The sequence below is a fragment of the Lissotriton helveticus genome, chromosome 7, assembly GCF_964261635.1.
Source record: "Lissotriton helveticus chromosome 7, aLisHel1.1, whole genome shotgun sequence".
In the NCBI taxonomy this organism is placed as follows: Eukaryota; Metazoa; Chordata; class Amphibia; order Caudata; family Salamandridae; genus Lissotriton; species Lissotriton helveticus.
In genome coordinates, this window is record NC_136068.1 from 44,397,213 (window position 1) to 44,423,244 (window position 26,032).

General features: G+C 43.9%; 1 protein-coding gene across 1 annotated transcript in view; it reads left to right on the forward strand.

The window, feature by feature from the left end:
- The window catches only part of CD79A (CD79a molecule), a 93,543-nt gene that overhangs the window by 62,283 nt on the left and 5,228 nt on the right, over nucleotides 1-26,032 (forward strand). Inside the window, exon 5 of the mRNA XM_078652919.1 lies at nucleotides 25,682-25,750. Within this exon, the coding sequence (XP_078509045.1) occupies nucleotides 25,682-25,750 (69 nt within the window). The remainder of the gene's footprint in view (nucleotides 1-25,681; nucleotides 25,751-26,032) is intronic.

The window sequence follows — 26,032 nt, forward strand, 5'->3', positions numbered from 1 at the left end:
AAAGGTCACTGATTTGGATGAGATCTCCCAGGTGAATTGAATTCTCTCTTCTTGTCTGTTCAGCTCGTCTAGAGCTCGTTCCAATAGTTCTGAACTGGCCTTCCATAGAATGAACACGTCATCAATATAACGTACAAATAACTTCAAATTATCCTGCCATTCTACTTTGCTTAAGATATGTTGGGTTTCATACATTTTCATGAACAGATTCGCGTAGACCGGAGCTGCGCTATTTCCCATGCTCGTTCCAATTAACTGTTGATACCAAGAATTCTCGTATTTAAAGTAACTGTGATAGAGCGTAAAAATCGTAAGCTCCATTAAGAAAGATTGAAGTTTCCCATCATATTCCGTGGTTAAGATAGCCTCTTCCATTGCCTCAATCCCTAGGTTGTGCGGAATAGACGTATACAATGATTTAACATCTGCTGTGCATAATATCAGGGACTCATGTTCATCAAGATCTAGAGCATTCAATTTAGACAAAAAATCCGTAGTGTCTCGAATAAATGTTGCCATTTTTTGAACTGTTGGTTGCATTAATCTGTCAATAAACTTACCAATAGGTTCATGGAAGCTTTGTCTGGTCGATACAATCGGGCGTAATGGAGGGTCATGTTGGTTCTTGTGTATTTTTGGCGTCATATAAAACGCAGGACTTTTTGGATATGGAGTTTTCAAAAATTTACTTGTTCTATCAGTGATGACACCTTCATTAATCGCTTTGTCTATCAATTTTGTGAGAGTCATATGATATTCATTTGTAGGATTATGTTCAAGTCGTGCATAAGTATTAGAATCATTGATGTGTTCCTGCACCTTTTGTTTATACATTGATGTATTCATAATCACGATACCTCCTCCTTTATCGGCTTTGATAAGCTTAATGTCTTTGTTCGTTGACAGTTTTTTCAAAATATTCAGATCTTTTTTAGTCACGTTCTCTCTTTGTTTTGTCTGGCAATTAATCTTCAATAGGTCTTGTCTCACTAGGGTCTCGAATAAATCGAGTGCTTTGTGGCTAGTAGGTGCCATAAAAGTGCTTCTAGGCCTTAAACCTTTAAGTTGATCTTGATCTTCATTTGGTTGTTTGTCAGGTACTTGACTGAAAAAGTGTCGTAATCTTAACTTTCGCATTAGTTTAAAAAAACTAATTTCTAATTCTAAAGTATTAGTTCTGGTGGTTGGAACGTAGGAAGTACCCTTCTGTAGTAGCTTGCGTTCTTGTTCTGTCAAGGTATAGTCGGAGATATTTATGACTAATTGGTTTTCGGTTGTTTTTTCTTCTCTTTCTCTTTCGTGGTCGCTTTTCCCTGTTCTTTGGAGGTCACGCTTCTGGTGAGAGGTCCTTCTTTTTCCCCTCCTGAGTCTTCGAGATCTTGGTGACCCTGTTCTAAAAAAGAGACTTCCGAAACATTAGGTGTGATTGATATTGATGGTTCATTCACTCTCTGGGGTTCAGTTTGGAGATTCGGTTGTTTCTTCATCCCTTGTCTGTTGGTAAAACCTGGTCTGTTAGATGTGTCACTCCCCGATGAGGATGTATCTGTATGTGACGCATATGGACGGTTTCTTCTTCGTTGGGCGTACACATCTGCCCATGTGTACACCTCTCCAAGCTTGTAGTCAAGCGTATCACGTCTAAATTTTCGGATCTTTCTTTCATTAATCTCTTGTGTGTGTCTTTCAATTTGATCTTTCACATCTTGTAAAAGGGTATCTAGTTCTTCTGTTGTTAACATAGATGATAACTCTTCTGTAGTTTCATCTATTTCCTTTTGTAATTCATTCAAGATTTCCGATAGTTCTATGATAATTAGTAAGATTAAGTCCAACGAACATTTATTCAGGATAGCATACCATTTATCTCTGAACTTCTGGGAATTTTTGCACAGCGAAGGTTTCAAAGCGATGCGCAGTCCCCTCGGTATACGCTGAAGTCTGTGGTACTTGATCAACGTGTTGGCATGTAATTTTTGGTTCACATGTCTCTTGGATAGATATAGAAGTTGTTTCAAATTCTGTTCTTTAGACTTATTGGATGATGTCGAGTCAATTTGTTCCCCTATTAACGAATAGATTTTAGATGCTTCATCTTCTTTGAAAGCGAATGTCTCTGCCCTTGCTTCCGTGCTTTTGGCTATTTCATCATACTGCATTATGAAACTTTAGCTAATGTCAGTATTTTCAAATAAGAATAGATATGTACTTTTAATCAGTGTGGCGTGCTGACTGGTCGTGGACAAGAAGAAAGGTATACCATAAGGTAGTTGGCTAGTCGCACAGCAAATTTTAATTTTAAGTTCAATGTTTGTTAGTGATCAGCTTTTCTAGGTAAGTGAGGTTTGCAGCCCAGGTGTCGCCTCTCGTCTAGGACGACCGTTCAATGAAACCATAAGAAGTGCCTCCAATAACTATCAGAGGCATCCCTAGGCGCTCCACTCTCAACATCAGTTTAAACACAATTCCGGAAATCAATCTCCAAATAAAGTTCTGATTTAATGTTTTCTCATCATATATTTGTCATTATTTTCACATTTCATTCGTCACAAATAACCATTGTTTTTGACGGTATCATTATGCACAAATCATAGTCCAATGCATTTCGGGCTATGTGCCCTTCATCCGGGACATACGCTAGAAGCAAGATGAAAATAAAATCTATAAGTTTTCCAAATACAATAAACAAAACTCCATACAAAACCATAGTTTCATCAGTAATGTAAGTCATATGCATGCAGTGCTCCCCTTTATCGTGTATACATGCAGCAAGAAAAACACTTATATCTCACTTGTTGTGCGTGTAGCTCTATCGCCAGGATATTTGTCTGCAAAAGTTAAAACAAACATGTAACCCCTGTTCCTTACTATCAAACCCATCATCGGCAACATATCTTACACTGTCATTTCTTAATTGATCTTACTTGTAATACGCAAAGAGCGTTTCTATGTTGTTCTTTCAGCCATTAGCTCTCGGTTCTGGCGCCAAAAATGTTCAGCAGTGTGTAAGCCAATCACGCTAGGTTTAATAAAGACCAGTCTGAATCTCGTAACATGGCTGATTTCGATACGTTCTGATATCCTATCACATGCTTCCTAACCGGCCAATCAGAGGTTGGCCAGGGTTGTTTACAAATATCTTTGCGAAGGCTTACCTTACCTGTATTATATGCATACATACTCATATTACAATGAAAATGTTTAAAAATAAAGAATGTGGAACGCTTGGCTCAGGCAACATAACCAATATGACTAAATTATATTTCACAGATAACATAAAAATTCAATGCGCTCATTAAGCCCAAAGGGCTTGCTCGAGTTCAATAAATAGATCCAGTGATTTTCTCTTTGTAGAAGAAAACGATTATTGTCTCTTCCTTCAACCTTTTCAACAGTTTCAAGCACCACAAATTGCAGTTGAGAGATATTGTGATTGGCCTCTGTAAAATGGGTAGCAATGGTGGACTTTAGGCTCTTAGTACGAATATTAGATTTATGCTCATTTAGTCTCGTTTTGATCTTCCGTTCAGTTTTTCCGACATATGTTTTGCCACATGGGCACTTCAGCATGTAGATCAGATTCATACTATCACATGTGGCATTTACTTTCAACCTAATTTTGTGACCTTTCGTGGGATGGGTTATATGGTTGCCTCTGATGATACTATTGCAGTTCCCACATTGTAAGCAAGGGCGAGTGCCTCTATATTGTTTTTGAACCATTGTGGTCTGTTTCAACATTTCCCCAAAGTTTTTATTTCTGGTAAATGCAAAGATAGGTGGATTTTGGAAAGTTTGTTGAAAATCCGGTTCTGCCTTTAGTATTTTCCAATGATTATTGATAATCTTTTTGAATTTGAAACTTGAGGTAGAATATTTCGAAACAATTGTCATTCTGTCTTGTACTGACTTCTGTTTGACTGTTAGTAGGTCTTTTCTTTGCATGGTCTCCACTTTGTGTGTAGCTTGCAATATCAAAGGTTCCGGGTAACCCCTATTCAGAAATCTATCTCCCATGAGTTTGATGTTCATTGTGGCTTTCTGAGGGTCTGAAGTGATACGTTTAGCTCGCATCATTTGTGACGTAGGTAAATTCCTTTTCAAGGATTCCTGATGAAAACTATGATAGTGAAGCGTATTGTTCTTGTCCGTTGCTTTCCGAAACATTTCAGTTTCAATTTTTCCATTGTTCAAAATGATTCGAACATCCAGAAAGGTCACTGATTTGGATGAGATCTCCCAGGTGAATTGAATTCTCTCTTCTTGTCTGTTCAGCTCGTCTAGAGCTCGTTCCAATAGTTCTGAACTGGCCTTCCATAGAATGAACACGTCATCAATATAACGTACAAATAACTTCAAATTATCCTGCCATTCTACTTTGCTTAAGATATGTTGGGTTTCATACATTTTCATGAACAGATTCGCGTAGACCGGAGCTGCGCTATTTCCCATGCTCGTTCCAATTAACTGTTGATACCAAGAATTCTCGTATTTAAAGTAACTGTGATAGAGCGTAAAAATCGTAAGCTCCATTAAGAAAGATTGAAGTTTCCCATCATATTCCGTGGTTAAGATAGCCTCTTCCATTGCCTCAATCCCTAGGTTGTGCGGAATAGACGTATACAATGATTTAACATCTGCTGTGCATAATATCAGGGACTCATGTTCATCAAGATCTAGAGCATTCAATTTAGACAAAAAATCCGTAGTGTCTCGAATAAATGTTGCCATTTTTTGAACTGTTGGTTGCATTAATCTGTCAATAAACTTACCAATAGGTTCATGGAAGCTTTGTCTGGTCGATACAATCGGGCGTAATGGAGGATCATGTTGGTTCTTGTGTATTTTTGGCGTCATATAAAACGCAGGACTTTTTGGATATGGAGTTTTCAAAAATTTACTTGTTCTATCAGTGATGACACCTTCATTAATCGCTTTGTCTATCAATTTTGTGAGAGTCATATGATATTCATTTGTAGGATTATGTTCAAGTCGTGCATAAGTATTAGAATCATTGATGTGTTCCTGCACCTTTTGAATTACAAAAGGAAATAGATGAAACTACAGAAGAGTTATCATCTATGTTAACAACAGAAGAACTAGATACCCTTTTACAAGATGTGAAAGATCAAATTGAAAGACACACACAAGAGATTAATGAAAGAAAGATCCGAAAATTTAGACGTGATACGCTTGACTACAAGCTTTGAGAGGTGTACACATGGGCAGATGTGTACGCCCAACGAAGAAGAAACCGTCCATATGCGTCACATACAGATACATCCTCATCGGGGAGTGACACATCTAACAGACCAGGTTTTACCAACAGACAAGGGATGAAGAAACAACCGAATCTCCAAACTGAACCCCAGAGAGTGAATGAACCATCAATATCAATCACACCTAATGTTTCGGAAGTCTCTTTTTTAGAACAGGGTCACCAAGATCTCGAAGACTCAGGAGGGGAAAAAGAAGGACCTCTCACCAGAAGCGTGACCTCCAAAGAACAGGGAAAAGCGACCACGAAAGAGAAAGAGAAGAAAAAACAACCGAAAACCAATTAGTCATAAATATCTCCGACTATACCTTGACAGAACAAGAACGCAAGCTACTACAGAAGGGTACTTCCTACGTTCCAACCACCAGAACTAATACTTTAGAATTAGAAATTAGTTTTTTTAAACTAATGCGAAAGTTAAGATTACGACACTTTTTCAGTCAAGTACCTGACAAACAACCAAATGAAGATCAAGATCAACTTAAAGGTTTAAGGCCTAGAAGCACTTTTATGGCACCTACTAGCCACAAAGCACTCGATTTATTCGAGACCCTAGTGAGACAAGACCTATTGAAGATTAATTGCCAGACAAAACAAAGAGAGAACGTGACTAAAAAAGATCTGAATATTTTGAAAAAACTGTCAACGAACAAAGACATTAAGCTTATCAAAGCCGATAAAGGAGGAGGTATCGTGATTATGAATACATCAATGTATAAACAAAAGGTGCAGGAACACATCAATGATTCTAATACTTATGCACGACTTGAACATAATCCTACAAATGAATATCATATGACTCTCACAAAATTGATAGACAAAGCGATTAATGAAGGTGTCATCACTGATAGAACAAGTAAATTTTTGAAAACTCCATATCCAAAAAGTCCTGCGTTTTATATGACGCCAAAAATACACAAGAACCAACATGATCCTCCATTACGCCCGATTGTATCGACCAGACAAAGCTTCCATGAACCTATTGGTAAGTTTATTGACAGATTAATGCAACCAACAGTTCAAAAAATGGCAACATTTATTCGAGACACTACGGATTTTTTGTCTAAATTGAATGCTCTAGATCTTGATGAACATGAGTCCCTGATATTATGCACAGCAGATGTTAAATCATTGTATACGTCTATTCCGCACAACCTAGGGATTGAGGCAATGGAAGAGGCTATCTTAACCACGGAATATGATGGGAAACTTCAATCTTTCTTAATGGAGCTTACGATTTTTACGCTCTATCACAGTTACTTTAAATACGAGAATTCTTGGTATCAACAGTTAATTGGAACGAGCATGGGAAATAGCGCAGCTCCGGTCTACGCGAATCTGTTCATGAAAATGTATGAAACCCAACATATCTTAAGCAAAGTAGAATGGCAGGATAATTTGAAGTTATTTGTACGTTATATTGATGTCGTGTTCATTCTATGGAAGGCCAGTTCAGAACTATTGGAACGAGCTCTAGACGAGCTGAACAGACAAGAAGAGAGAATTCAATTCACCTGGGAGATCTCATCCAAATCAGTGACCTTTCTGGATGTTCGAATCATTTTGAACAATGGAAAAATTGAAACTGAAATGTTTCGGAAAGCAACGGACAAGAACAATACGCTTCACTATCATAGTTTTCATCAGGAATCCTTGAAAAGGAATTTACCTACGTCACAAATGATGCGAGCTAAACGTATCACTTCAGACCCTCAGAAAGCCACAATGAACATCAAACTCATGGGAGATAGATTTCTGAATAGGGGTTACCCGGAACCTTTGATATTGCAAGCTACACACAAAGTGGAGACCATGCAAAGAAAAGACCTACTAACAGTCAAACAGAAGTCAGTACAAGACAGAATGACAATTGTTTCGAAATATTCTACCTCAAGTTTCAAATTCAAAAAGATTATCAATAATCATTGGAAAATACTAAAGGCAGAACCGGATTTTCAACAAACTTTCCAAAATCCACCTATCTTTGCATTTACCAGAAATAAAAACTTTGGGGAAATGTTGAAACAGACCACAATGGTTCAAAAACAATATAGAGGCACTCGCCCTTGCTTACAATGTGGGAACTGCAATAGTATCATCAGAGGCAACCATATAACCCATCCCACGAAAGGTCACAAAATTAGGTTGAAAGTAAATGCCACATGTGATAGTATGAATCTGATCTACATGCTGAAGTGCCCATGTGGCAAAACATATGTCGGAAAAACTGAACGGAAGATCAAAACGAGACTAAATGAGCATAAATCTAATATTCGTACTAAGAGCCTAAAGTCCACCATTGCTACCCATTTTACAGAGGCCAATCACAATATCTCTCAACTGCAATTTGTGGTGCTTGAAACTGTTGAAAAGGTTGAAGGAAGAGACAATAATCGTTTTCTTCTACAAAGAGAAAATCACTGGATCTATTTATTGAACTCGAGCAAGCCCTTTGGGCTTAATGAGCGCATTGAATTTTTATGTTATCTGTGAAATATAATTTAGTCATATTGGTTATGTTGCCTGAGCCAAGCGTTCCACATTCTTTATTTTTAAACATTTTCATTGTAATATGAGTATGTATGCATATAATACAGGTAAGGTAAGCCTTCGCAAAGATATTTGTAAACAACCCTGGCCAACCTCTGATTGGCCGGTTAGGAAGCATGTGATAGGATATCAGAACGTATCGAAATCAGCCATGTTACGAGATTCAGACTGGTCTTTATTAAACCTAGCGTGATTGGCTTACACACTGCTGAACATTTTTGGCGCCAGAACCGAGAGCTAATGGCTGAAAGAACAACATAGAAACGCTCTTTGCGTATTACAAGTAAGATCAATTAAGAAATGACAGTGTAAGATATGTTGCCGATGATGGGTTTGATAGTAAGGAACAGGGGTTACATGTTTGTTTTAACTTTTGCAGACAAATATCCTGGCGATAGAGCTACACGCACAACAAGTGAGATATAAGTGTTTTTCTTGCTGCATGTATACACGATAAAGGGGAGCACTGCATGCATATGACTTACATTACTGATGAAACTATGGTTTTGTATGGAGTTTTGTTTATTGTATTTGGAAAACTTATAGATTTTATTTTCATCTTGCTTCTAGCGTATGTCCCGGATGAAGGGCACATAGCCCGAAATGCATTGGACTATGATTTGTGCATAATGATACCGTCAAAAACAATGGTTATTTGTGACGAATGAAATGTGAAAATAATGACAAATATATGATGAGAAAACATTAAATCAGAACTTTATTTGGAGATTGATTTCCGGAATTGTGTTTAAACTGATGTTGAGAGTGGAGCGCCTAGGGATGCCTCTGATAGTTATTGGAGGCACTTCTTATGGAGATTGACTTCCCCTCAGAGAATGGAGCATGAAGCCAGAATGAGACAGGCTACTCTGAGGATTGAAAGGGAAGAACTTGCCCTGGCCAAAGAAAAGCTTGCCTTTGCTAGAGAGCAGCAGATGAGTGGGTTAGCTCCCGCTGGTGGCAGCAATCTCCCAAGAGATAGAGAGAAGGGTTTAGATACTAAACACCTGACAAAAATAGTGCCCCCTTTAAGCAAGGGGATGACATCCAGAAATGGATGGCTGCTCTGGAGAGGGCCTGCACTGTGCAGGGCATTCCCCAGAGTCAGTGGGCAGCTATACTGTGGCTCTCCTTTGATGGTAAAGGTAGAGATAAGATCCTCACTACAAGAGTGGAGGATGCTAATGATTACCAGGTCCTGAAAAATACACTGGTTGATGGGTTTGGTTTAACCACTGAGCAGTACAGGTTGCTGTTCAGAGACACCCAGAAAACTCAGTCTCAGGACTGGTCTGACTTTGTGGATAGTGCCACTAAGGCTTTGGAGGGCTGGTTGCTGGGTAGCAAGGTTACTGATTACACAGGATTGTATAATCTGATGATGAGAGAACAAATTTTAAATAATTGTCAGAACCAGTTGTTGCACCAGCACCTTGTTGATTCAGATCTGACCTCTCCCCAAGAATTGGGAAAGAAGGCAGACAAATGGGTCAGAACAAGGATCAAGCAGAACCAGAACCAGAACCAGGGTGGTCAGAAGAAAGCAGACCAGAAGGGTAATACTAAGAATGAACAAAATGACCAGAAGTCTTCACCAGGTCCCCAACAAACCAAAGAGGGTGGGGGTCAGGCTTCCCAGAAGAAGAAGACTCAAGAAGGCCAGTCAAAAAGGTGGTGCCAGTACTGTAAAAGTAAGTCTCACTGGTTTAGTGAGTGCACCAAAAGAGGAGGACAAACTCCTACCACTACAGCCCCTAAGGCAACTGCACCCCCAGTACAGTCAGTAGTGGTAGTGTACCTCCCAAGGCATTCGTTGGGTTAACCTTGGGAACTGAGGGGTCTGACAACTTAGTTGGCACACTCACTCAGGCTGTCCTTGTCTGTACAGGGGATATGGATATGTCCCCTGAAGTAAGTCCCAATACTTTGGGCAAATACAGGCAGACACCTTTGATAAATGGCAAAATGGCTCAGGCCTATAGGGACACTTGTGCCAGTGTCACCATGGTGACACCTAACTTTGTGGACCCTGGACAGATCATGCCAGGTACAGATTTCCTGGTGACCAATGCCAGCAACGTCACTACCAGTCATAGTATGGCGATTGTTGCTTTCTCCTGGGGAGGGGTAAGTGGCCAAAAGAAAGTTGTGGTTAGTTCAGACCTCCCAGTGGATTGTTTGTTGGGCAATGATTTGGAGTCATCCCTATGGTCAGAAGTGGAGCAGAGGACTCACATGGAAATGTTAGGCTTGCCAGCACATGTGCTTGCTGTGACTAGGTCACAGGCCAGAAGATGCCCCACTGAACAGGTGCTGGATCCTGTAAGAATGGACCAGACACCTTCCAAGAAGAAGAGCAGTAGGGTTAAGGTTTTGCCTTCCCCCTTGCCCGAGGTTGAGGATCAAGTCTCTGAGGAGGCTGATCTGAGAGAGCTGAGGGAAACTGAGCCTAAAGAGCTTGAACTTGATCAAGTTGAGTTTCTGGGCTCAGGGGGACCCTCCAGAGAAGACCTGGGGAAGGCACAGTTAGACTGCCCTTCCCTTGAACCCCTCAGACAGCAGGCTGCTGCTGAGGCTGCAGGGAATGCCACAGGTGCCCACAGGGTATACTGGGAAGATGGACTTCTGTACTCTGAGTCAAGAGACCCCAAGCCTGGTGCAACCAGGAGGCTGGTCATCCCCTTGTCTCTGAGAGGTTTCCTTCTCACCTTGGCCCATGAGATTCCCCTTGCAGGTCATTTAGGTCAGACAAAGACGTGGGACAGGCTTGTCTCACACTTTCACTGGCCCCACATGAATGAGAATACCAAGGAGTTTTGTCGCTCCTGTGTCACTTGCCAAGCCAGTGGTAAGTCAGGTGGCACAACAAAGGCCCCCCTCATACCACTACCTGTGGTGGGGGTTCCCTTTGAAAGAGTGGGGATTGACATTGTTGGTCCAATGGAACCCCAGACAGCATCAGGGCACAATTTTATACTGGTGGTGGTGGACCATGCCACCAGGTATCCTGATGCTATTCAACTTAGGACCACTACAGCACCTGTAGTGGCAAGGGCCCTAGTTGGAGTGTTCTCCAGAGTGGGCTTCCCTAAGGAGGTTGTTTCTGACAGGGGTGAAAACTTCATGTCAGGATATCTGACTGCAATGTGGAAGGAGTGTGGTGTGAACTACAAGTTCACCACACCCTATCACCCACAATGCAATGGGCTTGTTGAGAGATTCAACAGGACCCTCAAAGGGATGATTCATGGACTACCTGAAACTCTTAGGAGAAGATGGGATGTCCTGATCCCCTGCCTCTTGTTTGCTTACAGAGAGGTCCCACAGAAGGGGGTTGGCTACAGCCCTTTTGAACTTCTGTATGGGCATCCTGTAAGAGGACCCCTGGGTTTGGTGAAGGAAGGATGGGAGAGACCTCTCAAAAAGCCTGCAACCAACATAGTGGACTATGTACTTGGTCTCCGCTCCAGGATGGCTGAATACATGGAGAAGGCATCCAAAAACTTAGAGGCCAGCCAAGAACTCCAAAAAGCTTGGCATGACCAGAAGGCTGTCCTGACTGTGTACCAGCCTGGACACAAGGTGTGGGTGCTGGAGCCAGTGGCCCCAGCAGCACTCAAAGACAAATGGTCTGGGCCCCACACCATCATTGAGCAAAAGGGAGAGGTCACCTACCTGGTGGACCTTGGAACTCCCAGGAGCCCTCTCAGAGTGCTCCATGTGAATAGGCTCAAAGCATATGTCGACAGGAAGGACATGAGCTTGCTCATGGCCACAGATGAGGGACAGGAGGAAGAGAGTGACCCTCTCCCAGACCTGCTCACTCAGAATCCTGATGATGGATCAGTAGATGGTGTTGTCTTTTGTGGCAGCCTCTCTGAACATCAGCAACAGGATTGTAGACAAGTTCTGCAATCCTTTAGACATATGTTCTCTCTGACACCCAGCCAAACTGATTGGTGTACCCATGAGGTTGACACTGGGGACAGTCTGCCTGTCAAGAGTAAAATATACAGACTGCCTGATCATGTTAGAGACTGCATCAAAACTGAAGTGCAGAAAATGTTGGAGTTGGGAGTCATTGAGCCCTCAGATAGCCCTTGGGCTAGCCCAGTAGTTCTAGTGCCAAAGCCTCACACCCAGGGTGGTAAGAAAGAGATGAGGTTTTGCGTAGACTACAGAGGCCTCAATGCAGTCACTAAGACTGATGCCCACCCAATACCAAGGGCAGATGAACTTATAGATAGATTGGCTTCTGCCAACTACTTAAGCACATTTGACCTGACAGCTGGGTACTGGCAAATCAGGTTAGCTGAGGAAGCCAGGCCCAAGACAGCATTTTCTACCCCTGGTGGACATTATCAGTTTGTGGTAATGCCCTTTGGGTTGAAAAATGCACCTGCCACCTTCCAAAGGTTGGTGAATCAAGTTCTCACTGGGATGGATGACTTCTGTGCAGCATATCTGGACGATATTGCTGTCTTTAGCTCCACCTGGGAGAATCACCTGGTCCACCTGAGGAAAGTGTTAGAGGCCCTGCAAAAGGCAGGCCTCACTATCAAGGCCACTAAGTGCCAGATAGGGCAGACACAGGTTGTATACCTGGGCCACCTTGTAGGTGGAGGCCAGGTTCAGCCATTGGAGAGTAAGATACAGGCCATCAAGGACTGGGCTCCTCCAATCACCCAGACTCAGGTTCGAGCTTTCTTGGGCCTGACTGGGTACTATAGGAAATTTGTCAGAAATTATGGGCCCATAGTGACCCCCCTTAATGACCTGACAAGTAAGAAGATGCCAAAGAAAGTTCAGTGGACAGAAAGCTGTCAGAAAGCATTCGATGACCTAAAGCAGGCCATGTGCACAGCACCTATCCTAAAGAATCCAGACTTCTCCAAACCATTCATTGTCCAAACAGATGCTTCTGAGTTGGGTGTGGGAGCTGTTCTATCTCAGCTGAATTTTGATGGCGACGACCAGCCAATTGCTTTCATTAGCAGGAGGCTGACCCCCAGAGAGAAAAATTGGTCAGATATAGAGAGGGAGGCCTTTGCTGTGGTTTGGGCCCTGAAGAAGCTGAGGTCCTACTTGTTTGGTACTCACTTCACAGTTCAGACCGACCACAAGCCCCTCTTATGGCTAAGTCAGATGAAGGGTGAAAACCCCAAACTACTTAGGTGGTCCATTTCCCTACAGGGGATGGATTTTACAGTGGAGCACAGACCTGGTACTGATCATGGCAATGCTGATGGGCTCTCCAGGTATTTCCACTTAGAGCAAGAAGACTCACCTGGTCAAGGTTAGTTTATTGTCCCAAAGTTTGGGGGGGGTCATGTAGGAGAGTAGGGTCTGCAATCCTATGATCACCCAGATTTTTGCTTTTTTTGCTTCACTGCTTTACGACTTTCCCTGGCTGTGGGCCTGCTAATCAGACCCACAGCCTAGCTGTTCTCTCTAATCCAAATTGTACCCAGGTACTGAATTGGCACTGGGCCCTCTCAAGTCCCTGTACCCAGGGCTGAGGTGCACCCAGAAGTCTCCCAGGGGCTGCAGCATGTATTATGCCACCCCTGGGCTGACTAACTAAATCAGACACAACTGGCTGCTTGACAGCTGGGGCAGAGTGGTGTACCCACCCTCTGCTGTAGATATAGTATTCCTATATCTAAACCTAAATGGACACACCGATCTCCTATCAGTCACTCCTATGGCAGGCCTTGACAATCCTGAAGGCAGAGTGCTTGGAATCGTGTGAGATGGTGCTCTGGCATGAGCTGAGCCTGTCTGTGGCTTTCGGGATCTATCCCTTAGCCGTTTCCATGATATCGCATACCATATACTCTTAAGTGCATTATAATCCTCGCGGTTATATGCCAACTCTGGTATCGCTTTATCAAAACATGTCGAGTAAGATGTCATACAAATTGGAATACTAACCCCTCGCCAATTCTGGCGACGGGGTTAGCATTCCACCCTTCTAGAGGGACACGATATGTATGTAACCTATAACCCCGGTTAAAGTCAAACAGAGCCTTAGCTCCACAAAATGGATGCTGCCACCGAGACACAGGTCTGCCCTCCTGCTGCTGGGAGTCCTCCCAGAGCAGGAGGCAAGGACAAAGGGTTTCCTGCCAGGGGCGGTGCTAGCACCATCCCAGACAGGGTTTTGTGTATTCTAGGTAGGCAGGGCTTCAGAGGAAGGTGACTGCAAGTGGCACCCCGGTGCTCACTGTGCATAGGCCGGCTTGAACCAGTTCCAGGGGCACACCAGACCCTGGGCTGGAGAAAGCCCGCCAAAGGAGAGGGGTGTAACCACCCCCCTCCTAGTCCCACCCTTAGGGCAGGACTTAGACGCGTGCCAGCCCCTTTTTGCAGGATAAAGGTAGGACCTGGCCCCCTTCCAAATCAGATCATCTTTGAATCCTGAAACTACTTTCTTCAAGAAGGAACTCAAGACTCTTCTCAAGATTTCTCCCTTGTGACTAAGGAGTAGTCACCCTGCAGCAGCAGGCACCAACCAAGCATCGCGGTTTGTTGCCAGTCTCTCCTTCGGATCAAGACTGCTCCAGCACGACGAGAACCGGCTTCCCTGGCACCTCTGACCTCAACCTACATCATCAGCCCAGCTGTGATCCGTGGGTGCGACGAGACCTCGCGGGACCGGCCATCTTCAGAACTGCACGACGCTTGTCCAGCACGACTCCCGAGTGACCCTCGACTGAGTGCTTTGGGGTAAGAGAAGCCCCGACCCTGAGCAGCTCCAGCACCGAAGTTCAGCCCCCCTGCATCCACGAGATCTGCGTGGGGCCCTTCTGCTCTTTGCTGCCAACCGCGTTGTCCAGGTCGCTTGCCCGTTGGCTAGTGGCCCTTTCACGACGCTCCACGACAACAACTACTGCTGGTCTGGTTGCTCCAGACTAGCCCTTGCTCCCCTCCAAAAGAGGAGCACCCTGGACCCTCCTGGTCCACCCAAGACGCCATTTTAGGTCCACCGCGTGGGCCTTGCATTTGCCAAGACTTGTTGCCCAATCCTGGGTCCAGCAACGTCGACAGCAAGTACCTTCGTGGGACAGCTCCCACCTCCATCCTGGTCGCCGACAACGCCTCCTGGTCCGAGAGACTGCAGAGCCCAGCAGCGCCCACTCACCTGGCTGAGGTGACTTCGTCCGGTGCCATCCTGGTGCCCACTCAAATCACTGGCTAGTGATTCAGAACTTGGTCCCCTCTGCTTACAGGTTTCTTCTTCCCTGATCCAGGCTTGGATCACTCCGAACTTTCTTCACTGGCCGCCTGCCAGCAACTCTTTCTTCAGGCTCCTGGATCTTCAACGAGGGTTTCCGACGCAACTTCAACCCTATGCAGCCGCAGCCCCATGGCTAGGTAACCTGAGTACTCCGGTGCTCCAGCATAGTCCAACACCCTAAGTGTTCGGATCCACTCTTGTTTTCGATCCACCTAGTCGGGTTCGCCCGAGAACAGTAACTTTGCAACTGCTAGCCTCCATAGACTTTTTCCCGCCTTACGCGTGAGAGTTCCCACTCTGCACACGACGTCCACAGGCCTCCTGCATCTAATCCCAGTGTTTAGAATTGTAGGCCTAGCGAGAGTCTAGAAACGTATTACTTACCTGCTAGCAAGTTCGCATTCCACTTACTGTGTATATGGTTTTTCGTGCCCCTAGGGCATCTGTGTGAATTGTGCGACTTAAAGTATTTTTATAAGAGTTTTGTTGTGTGCTTAGCTCCCTGACTCATAAAGAGTTCAGGGTAGTCTTGTTAGAAATAAATACACGTTTATTTTCAGAACAACTTGTGTGGTGTCCTTTCACTTGGTGTTCAAGGGGTAATGTGATGGTAAAACAGCTGGCTTAACACGCCCTCTAGAGTCTTAGCCTTAGACTGCTCGTATCCATGCTACTAGGATAGCTGGTCTATAAGGTTGACTTACAACCAATCATCAATAAGGGTTGTTTGGACTGATACATAGTGTTCACTAGAATAGTGAGCACTGCATATCAGGCCAACTTCTCACAATTCCCATATCGGGAACTTCCTCAGGGTAAACAATATATCACGTGGAAAAGTACACTGCGTCAATATGGCGAAACTGAGGCAAAGGTCAATTGGAGAGTGCCTCTTATGGTTTCATCTAATGATCATGAGCAGTCCCAAAAATGTAAATCTTCTTAAGGCATAGTGTATTGCATCAAAACCCAAAAGTATGATAACTAGAATCGAGGGATTCCTCCACGTTGTGTACAGATCCAGCCTGAAGGACTCGTGATGATTAGATGAAACCATAAGAGGCACTCTCCAATTGACGTTTGCCTCAGTTTCGCTATATCGACTCAAGACACCTACCATCCTTGGAGTGTCCTGGGTGACCACGACAGCTATTTCCTGGTCGTTGACTGCTTCTGGCCACCTTATTATGGTTGCCTATCAGGGAGAGAATCAAATTTAAGATTATGTGTATCACACAAAAGTCCTTCTGGGGGGAAAGACTGACAATCAGTTGATCTATTGGTCACCTCCTACTGCCCAAGCAGAAACCTCCGTTCGGCTTCCTTCTCTCTTGCCATTCTCATAAAAATAAAGAGAGCGAGAAGTGGCGGGCGTTCCTTCTCTTACAACTCTGCTAGATTATGGAAAGCTCCCCCTCCCCACATACGGGGGGAGCCCAAACTGATGCCCTTCCAGAAACTCCTCAAAACCTGTTTTTTTTCCAAAATTCCACTTAATCATACGCCCTCTCTGTCCGGGTCTGACATTAACACTGGGATGCCTCAGGGTAGCTATGCGCTTTCTAAATGGTTTTTTTCATTCATTCATTCAGTACTCATACATCAGCACACGCCTTGTGCGAGGCTCATATATCAGCTCACACCTTGTTGTACGGCGCTCGTATATCAGCACTCACCTTGTTGTACGGCCCTCGTATAGCAGCACACACCTTCTTGTTTGGCCCTGATATATCAGCGCACACTTTGTTGTACGGAGCTCAGATATCAGCACATATCTAGTATAGTGCCCACCCATCAGTACTCATCTTGTTGTGCGGCACTCATATATCAGCACACACCTTGTTGTACTGTGCTCATATATCAGCACACACCTTGTTGTGCGGCCCTCGTATAGCAGCACGCACCTTGTTGTACGGCGCTGATATAGCAGCACACACCTTGTTGTACTGTGCTGATATATCAGCACACACCTTGTTGTACTATGCTCATATATCAGCAGACACCTAGTTGTACAGACCACATATATCAGCACACACCTTGTTGTACGGCGCTCATATATCAGCACACACCTTGTTGTACGGCCCTCGTATAACAGCACACACCTTGTTGTACGGCGCTCATATATCAGCACACACCTTGTTGTACGGCCCTCGTATAACAGCACACACCTTGTTGTACGGCCCTCGTATAGCAGCACACACCTTGTTGTACTGTGCTGATATATCAGCACACACCTTGTTGTACTGTGCTCATATATCAGCAGACACCTAGTTGTACAGACCACATATATCAGCACACACCTTGTTGTACTGTGCTAATATATCAGCAGACATCTTCTACGATGCTCCTATATCAAAATAAATCTAGTTTGGTGCTGCTATAATAACACACATCTTGTACGGTGCTCATATGTCAGCACACATCTTGTTGTACCGTGCTCATATATCAGCACACATCTAGTATAGTGCCCACCTGTCAGCACAGATCTTGTACAGTGTTCATACTGCAGAACACATCTTGTTGCATGGTGCTCCTAAATCAGTAGAGATCTTGTTATATGGTGCTCAGATATCAGCGCACACGCTCTATGTGGTATTGGCATATCAGGACACATCTTGGTGTGTGCTCAAATATCAGTCACATCTTGTATGGTGCTCATTTATCTTCACAGATCTTGTACAGTGCTCATAGATCAGCACACATCTTGTTGTATGGTGCTCATGTATCAGCACATATCTTGTTGTATGGTGCTCAGATATCAGCACACACCTTGTTGTATGGTGCTCAGATAGCACACACGTTGGTGTATGGTTCTCATATATCAATACACACCTTGTTGTACGGCGCTCATATATCAGTACACATCTTTTTGTACAGCGCTCATATATCAGCACACATCTTGTTGTATCACTGATTGGTGGTTGTATCTGGTGTTTCTATTGGATTAGGGTTAGTGTCCTCATTGGTTGGTTATTTGAGGTTTCTAATGGGTTTCTGGGTCTGGAATTCAATCATTGTAGGTTTGGGACTAGGGCTAGGGTTTGGAATTCTATTGGAAGTAGGGACTAGGGCTTCCTATGTTATTGGTTGTTGGGAGTAGGGTGGGACTAGGGCTACGGTTAGACCTTTAATTGGAAGTAGCGATTAGGGCTTCTGGTGTGATTGGTTGTTGGACTAGGTGTGGGACTTAGAGTAGGGTTAGGCTTTCTATTGGAAGTAGGGACTAGGGCTACCTGTGGCATTGGTTGCATGGACTTATTTTAGTGCTACTGGTAGGGCTAGGGCCTGTGTTGGACGTAGAGGTCAGGGTTTTTGAACTGATTGGGTGCTTGGACTAGGGCTAAGATTGGCTGTAAGGTCCTGGTCTCCTATTGGTTCTAGATTTTAGGGCTAGTGTTGTGATTGGATAGTGTTATGGCTAGGGTTCCCATTAGCTGAAGGGGTCACCTGATTGCTAGGGCTATAAAAGGCCAGGGATTGGGCGTCTCAGCCCGGGCGTCTCAGCTAAGGGCAGAGAGGACAAGGGCAGTTGCCTGTTTGAGCCTGTTCGAGACTGGTCCGGACTAGGTCCAGAAATGCTGCCCTTTTTTCCCATTTAGCAATACCCAGCCCACACCATCCACATCCACAAACAGAGCAACACACTCACACCAGATGTACACCACGCACAACACTATGCACAGATTAATGTACCAGCATGCACTACGAACCCAACCAAACCCCATCTACACACCTTACTATCCCAACTACCACACATATCCACCATCACCTACAAACAGTACACAGCTCTATCCTATACCACTAACCAATACACTCATCACTAACATAAGGCCAATCAACACCATACATAACTACATCCCACTCAGACACACTCTCCCTGCTGTAATTACACCTAACAGACCACCTTTTATCACTAACAAACATATAATCATCCTTCCATCAGTTGTCCAACAAGCACCCTCCTCTCCCTTCTACCATAATAACACTAAAGCACAACACACACACTGCACACCACCACACTTTGTAACTCTTGCAACAAACCAGTCTAAGATAAACGCTCTCACCTCTACTTCATTCCCTCCTACACACAACATACACTCTACTCATAAACACATCACCACCCCCTCTACGTCACAACCTCCTCTCACAAACAATACTACACAACCAAATCCATGGCATGAAACATATACATCAGCAACCTTTTTCACTACTCATCAAAAGCAACACATATCACACACACCAGCACAAGATCTTCAAAGCACAACACCTCATAATACTTACCATCACAAAATACAAACCTATACCCAGCTTTCAAAGCACACAAAGGAACAAACTCCAATGGCAAGATTTCTTCCACCACGCCTAACACAGATACAGCAATACAGCACCTCTCTTCTAACCGCCTCTCATCCATTGGACAATTTAGAACATTACTACATGACCCACATGCTGCACCACCACCCCTGACTCATACACCTTCCGCCTTAAACACACACAAAAAATATAAGCAACATGCCACACCTCGGTAACGACGCCAACAACCTCCTGTGATTCTGGGCAAATCACTTAATCTCCCCGTGCCTAAAATTAAAGTGTGTCCTCATGTAACGTAACTGGTGCTATGTAAAGCGCTCTGATACCTGATTCGGTTCGGGTCTAGTTCGCGCTATATAAAACTCTGCAAAAAAAAACACAAAAAAAACACAGCACTCCAACTCACTCTCAAACACCATCTCCATCACATAGACAAGCAGACCCATCAACATGCCTTCATAGCATGCTGGATGAGGAACACAATACAGAACAGCTACACGATTGCTATCCTAATACAGCTAATACCAGCACTAAAAACACACCTGCTACAAACCCACACAATACTGATCACTCTTCTATCAAACAAAGTCCCACTATCACCAAAGGCCACTCACTAAACTGTCTACTAATAAATGCTCGATCCCTCTCTAAAAACAAGCATCACATCTACGACCTTGTCACCGATGCAAAACCAGACATACTATTCATAACCGAATCATGGTTGGGAGAAGATATGGCTCCAGTCCTGCATGAATCAGTGGTTCCCAAACTTTTAACTCCTGAGGACCCCATTGAGTCACCACTGGAAGCCGGGGACCCCCAAGCAATTTGTATGAGTTAAATTTCAAACATTAAAACAGTAATTCGAAAAAAATACATTGTGTGCGCATAAAACAAATACTCAAAGTACTAAGGATTTTGGGGCCAGATGTACGACCATTTCATTTAGCGCCTCGCCATTGGCGACACATTGCGAGTGGCAAATTGCGAGTCGCTAAATGAAATGTACAACAGTGTGTTTAACACTGTTTGGGATTCCCAATGGGGTCGCAAATTGCGAGTTTCATTAATATTAATGAGCCTCTCGCAATTTGCGAGCCCATTGGGAATGCCAGCCCTCCCAGTGATGGTGGCCTGCTGGGCTCTGCAGGCCACCATGTCTCGGACTGCTTTTAAATAAAGCAGCTTAAGAAAAAAAATGCAGCCTATTTACCATGCATTTAAAAAAAAAAGAAAATGAAATGTTTTCGTTTCATTTTCTAAGGGCAGGCAGAGGTCCCTGGGACCACTGCCTGACCTAAAAAAATAATTTTGCATGCATTTGCATTTCCCTGGGGACCCCTTCCCATTTGCGAATGCATTACCATCTACTTGAAGTAGGAGGTAATTGTGACTGTTTTGCGACCGCAAAACATTTGTACATGGTTTGGAGACTCGCTATTTGGAAGGGAATGCCCCTTCCAAATAGCAAGTTGCAAAACCTATTTAGAGAGTCGCAAACAAATTGCGACTCGCGGAATAGGCTATGTACTTGGCCCAATAGGTTTTTGCATGCGCAAACGGGTTCGCGAACCCGTTCGCGCAAAACAAAACAGATCGTACATCTGGCCCTTAGTATTTTCTATTGAAGTAATAGCCCCTCTGTCACATGTATTTAATTTGTTTTGTAGCATCTCTCATACCATTGTAGGATGTCAGAGCACTTTACATCCAACACATATAGAGACATTGAATCATACATGTAAATCAGTGTGTATATAAAATGTTTAAAGAGTGCTTGGTCTGGAAAAGCACAAACTCAGGATTCAGAGCATAACACAGTGGCTAGCATTGACTTTAACATTAAAATGTATTTCCACCCAAATATATCTTTTTAGCAGCATCAGGATAATGAATAACTGGGCCAAAATATAAGTTACTAACTGGTACCATGCAGTTTGCAAGCAGCTCTTTGATGACAGTTTATAGGTCCCTCTGCTAGATTACGATTGTCACTTATAAAGTGCACAGTAACAAAAGAATCTCTGTGACAAAAGCAGTGACCACGAACCTAGGCACATAAAATGCTGCTTTTTACGATGCATGTTACACGTTCTTTGCAGTAGGCACATTAAGCCTCTGTGCTACATTAGTTAAATCAAAGCTTCCACTGAACAAAACTCTCCTCAGCAGGTACATTAATCACTGGCATTCTCTTGACACTTTTATTGTTGCTGGAAAGCTGCTAATTATACTAGAAATGTTTCTGTGCTTTTAAAACTGTTGCCTACGGACCCCCTGGGAATGTGTCACGGACCCCTGGGGGTCCGCGGACCACAGTTTGGGAAACACTGCTCTAGGCTATCAAATAATCACCCAAAATCGTATAGCCAAAAAAGGAGGTGGTTTAGCTGTTGTATTCAGGAAAACAATACATATCACTAAAATTGACAACATCTCCATAAAGAATTGTGAGGCTCTTCTAACAAGATGCAATCCTACACCGTCTCCTTCTGTAACTTCCTGCTCCTTTACAGACCTCCACCTAGCAAGGCAACATTCCATATTAAACTATACTAATATACTACCCAAATAACTGAATAACATATCCACTACTCAAATTACTTCATATTTTTTACTATACTAATTTTCAACAGTAATCCTTTATGGGTTCCAGAGTGGCGTGCTACTCGTCAGAAAAGTGCTTCAACACCCATCAGGGGTAACAAGTGCTATATGAATGTAAATCTTTCTTCCCCTTTTATCCCTCCGCTATCCTTCTCACTCCAAGTAACTGACTAATATCCACCACCAAAATTACTTCATATTTCACCATAATAATTCACCACTAATCCTTTGTAGGCTTCCTGAATAGCGTGCGTCAGCAAGCGCTATATAAATACAAACCTTTCTCCGCCTCTATCCTTCTGCTATCATTCTAAATCCAAATAACTGACTAACAAATCCACCACTTAAATGTACTTGCATGTTTCACTATACTAATTCAACACTAATCCTCTATGCGTCCTGGAGTAGTGTGCTACTTGCTGAAAAAGCGCTTTGACGCCTCGCCAGGGGTAGTAAACGCTATATAAATGCAATTACAATATAATACAATATATCAGCACACATCTTGTTTTACGGCGTTCATATATCAGCACACATCTTGTTGTACGGCGCTAATATATCAGCACACATCTTGTTGTACGGTGCTAATATATCAGCACACATCTTGTTGTACGGTGCTCATATATCAGCACACATCTTGTTGTACGGCGCTCATTTATCAGCACACATCTTGTTGTACGGTGCTCATATATCAGCACACATCTTGTTGTAGGGCACTCATATATCAGCACACACCTTGTTGTACGACGCTCATATATCAGCACACATCTTGTTGTACGACGCTCATATATCAGCACACATCTTGTTGTACATCGTTCAGATATCAGCACACATCTTGTACGGTGCTCAGATATCAGCACACATCTTGTTATACGGCGCTCATATATCAGCACACACCTTGTTGTACGGCGCTCATTTATCAGCACACATCTTGTTGTACGGTGCTCATATATCAGCACACATCTTGTTGTACGGCGCTCCTATATCAGCACACATCTTGTTGTACGGCGCTCATATATCAGCACACATCTTGTTGGACGACGCTCATATATAAGCACACATCTGATTGTACAGCGCTCATATATCAGCGCACATCTTGTTGTACGTCGCTCAGATATCAGCACACATCTTGTACGGTGCTCAGATATCAGCACACATCTTGTTGTACGGTGCTCATATATCAGCACACATCTTGTTGTACGGCGCTCATATATCAGCACACATCTTGTTGTACGGCGCTCAGATATCAGCACACATCTTGTACGGCGATCAGATATCAGCACATAACTTGTTGTACGGCGCTCATACATCAGCAAACATCTTGTTGTACGGCGCTCAGATATCAGCACACATCTTGTACGGCGCTCATATATCAGCACACATCTTGTTGTTCGGCGCTCATATATCAGCACACATCTTGTTGTACGGCGCTCAGATATCAGCACACATCTTGTTGTACGTCGCTCAGATATCAGCACACATCTTGTACGGTGCTCGGATATCAGCACACCTCTTGTACGGCGCTCATATATCAGCACACATCTTGTTGTACGGCGCTCATATATCAGCACACATCTTGTTGTACGTCGCTCAGATATCAGCACACATCTTGTTGTACGGTGCTCATATATCAGCACACATCTTGTTGTACGGCGCTCATATATCAGCACACATCTTGTTGTACGGCGCTCAGATATCAGCACACATCTTGTACGGCGATCAGATATCAGCACATAACTTGTTGTACGGCGCTCATACATCAGCAAACATCTTGTTGTACGGCGCTCAGATATCAGCACACATCTTGTACGGCGCTCATATATCAGCACACATCTTGTTGTTCGGCGCTCATATATCAGCACACATCTTGTTGTACGGCGCTCAGATATCAGCACACATCTTGTTGTACGTCGCTCAGATATCAGCACACATCTTGTACGGTGCTCGGATATCAGCACACCTCTTGTACGGCGCTCATATATCAGCACACATCTTGTTGTACGGCGCTCATATATCAGCACACATCTTGTTGTACGTCGCTCAGATATCAGCACACATCTTGTACGGCGCTCATATATCAGCACAAATCTTGTTGTACTGCGCTCATATATCAGCACACATCTTGTTGTACGGCGCTCAGATATCAGCACACATCTTGTTGTACGTCGCTCAGATATCAGCACACATCTTGTACGGTACTCAGATATCAGCACACATCTTGTTGTACGGCGCTCATATATCAGCACACATCTTGTTGTACGGCGCTCATATATCAGCACACATCTTGTTGTACGGCGCTCAGATATCAGCACACATCTTGTACGACGCTCACATATCAGCACACATCTGGTTGTACAGCGCTCATATATCAGCACACATCTTGTTGTACGGCGCTCATATATCAGCACACATCTTGTTGTACAGCGCTCATATATCAGCACACATCTTGTTGTACGTCGCTCAGATATCAGCACACATCTTGTACGGTACTCAGATATCAGCACACATCTTGTACGGTACTCAGATATCAGCACACATCTTGTTCTACGGCGCTCAGATATCAGCACATAACTTGTTGTACGGCGCTCATATATCACCACACATCTTGTTGTACGGCGCTCAGATATCAGCACACATCTTGAACGGCGCTCATATATCAGCACACATCTTGTTGTTCGGCTCTCATATATCAGCACACATCTTGTTGTACGGCGCTCAGATATCAGCACACATCTTGTTGTACGTCGCTCAGATATCAGCACACATCTTGTATGGTGCTCGGATATCAGCACACATCTTGTACGATGCTCACATATCAGCACACATCTGGTTGTACAGCGCTCATATATCAGCACACATCTTGTTGTACGGCGCTCATATATCAGCACACATCTTGTTGTACAGCGCTCATATATCAGCACACATCTTGTACGGCGCTCAGATATCAGCACATAACTTGTTGTACGGCGCTCATATATCAGCACACATCTTGTACGGCGCTCAGATATCAGCACATAACTTGTTGTACGGCGCTCAGGTATCAGCACACATCTTGTACGGCGCTCAGATGTCAGTACACATCTTGTTGTACGGCACTCAGATATCAGCACACATCTTGTTGCACGGTGCTCATATATCAGCACACACCTTGTTGTACTGCGCTCAGATATCAGCACACATCTTGTACGGCGTTTAGATATCAGCACATATCTTGTTGTACGGCACTCAGGTATCAGCACACATCTTGTACGGCGCTCAGGTATCAGCACACATCTTGTTGTACGGCGCTCAGATATCAGCACACATCGTGTACGGCGCTCAGATATCAGCACACATCTTGTTGTACAGTGCTCATATATCAGAACACATCTTGTTGTACGGCGCTCATATATCAGCACACATCTTGATGTACGGCGCTCATATATCAGCACACATCTTGTTGTACGGCACTCAGATATCAGCACACATCTTGTTGTATGGCGCTCATTTATAGCAGCACACATCTTGTTGTACGGCACTCAGATATCAACACACATCTTGTTGTACGGTGCTCATATATCAGCACACACCTTGTTGTACCGCGCTTCCACCCTGCTACACCCACACTGTGTGAAGTGTGAGAGTACTTCTCCCAGCACAGCCTTTGGAGTGGATGACTCTCGTGAACTCACCCCTCTACTCTTCTCCTGCAGAAACGATGGGAGAATGAGCGGCAGTTTCAGATTAAGAAGCACCTGGACGAGGGTGAGAACCTGTATGAGGTGAGTGTGGGCTTCAAGGGTCAGAGACGCATATAAAAGCAAACACACACACACACACACACACACACAAACACAAACACTTGCACATGCACAACCTGTATGAAGTGAGCGTGGGCTTCAAGGGTCAGAGACACACATAAACGCAAACACACACACACACACACACACACACACACTAACACAAACACTTGCACATGCACAACCTGTATGAAGTGAGTGTGGGCTTCAAGGGTCAGAGCCGCACATAAACGCACACACACGCACACACAGTAACACAAACAT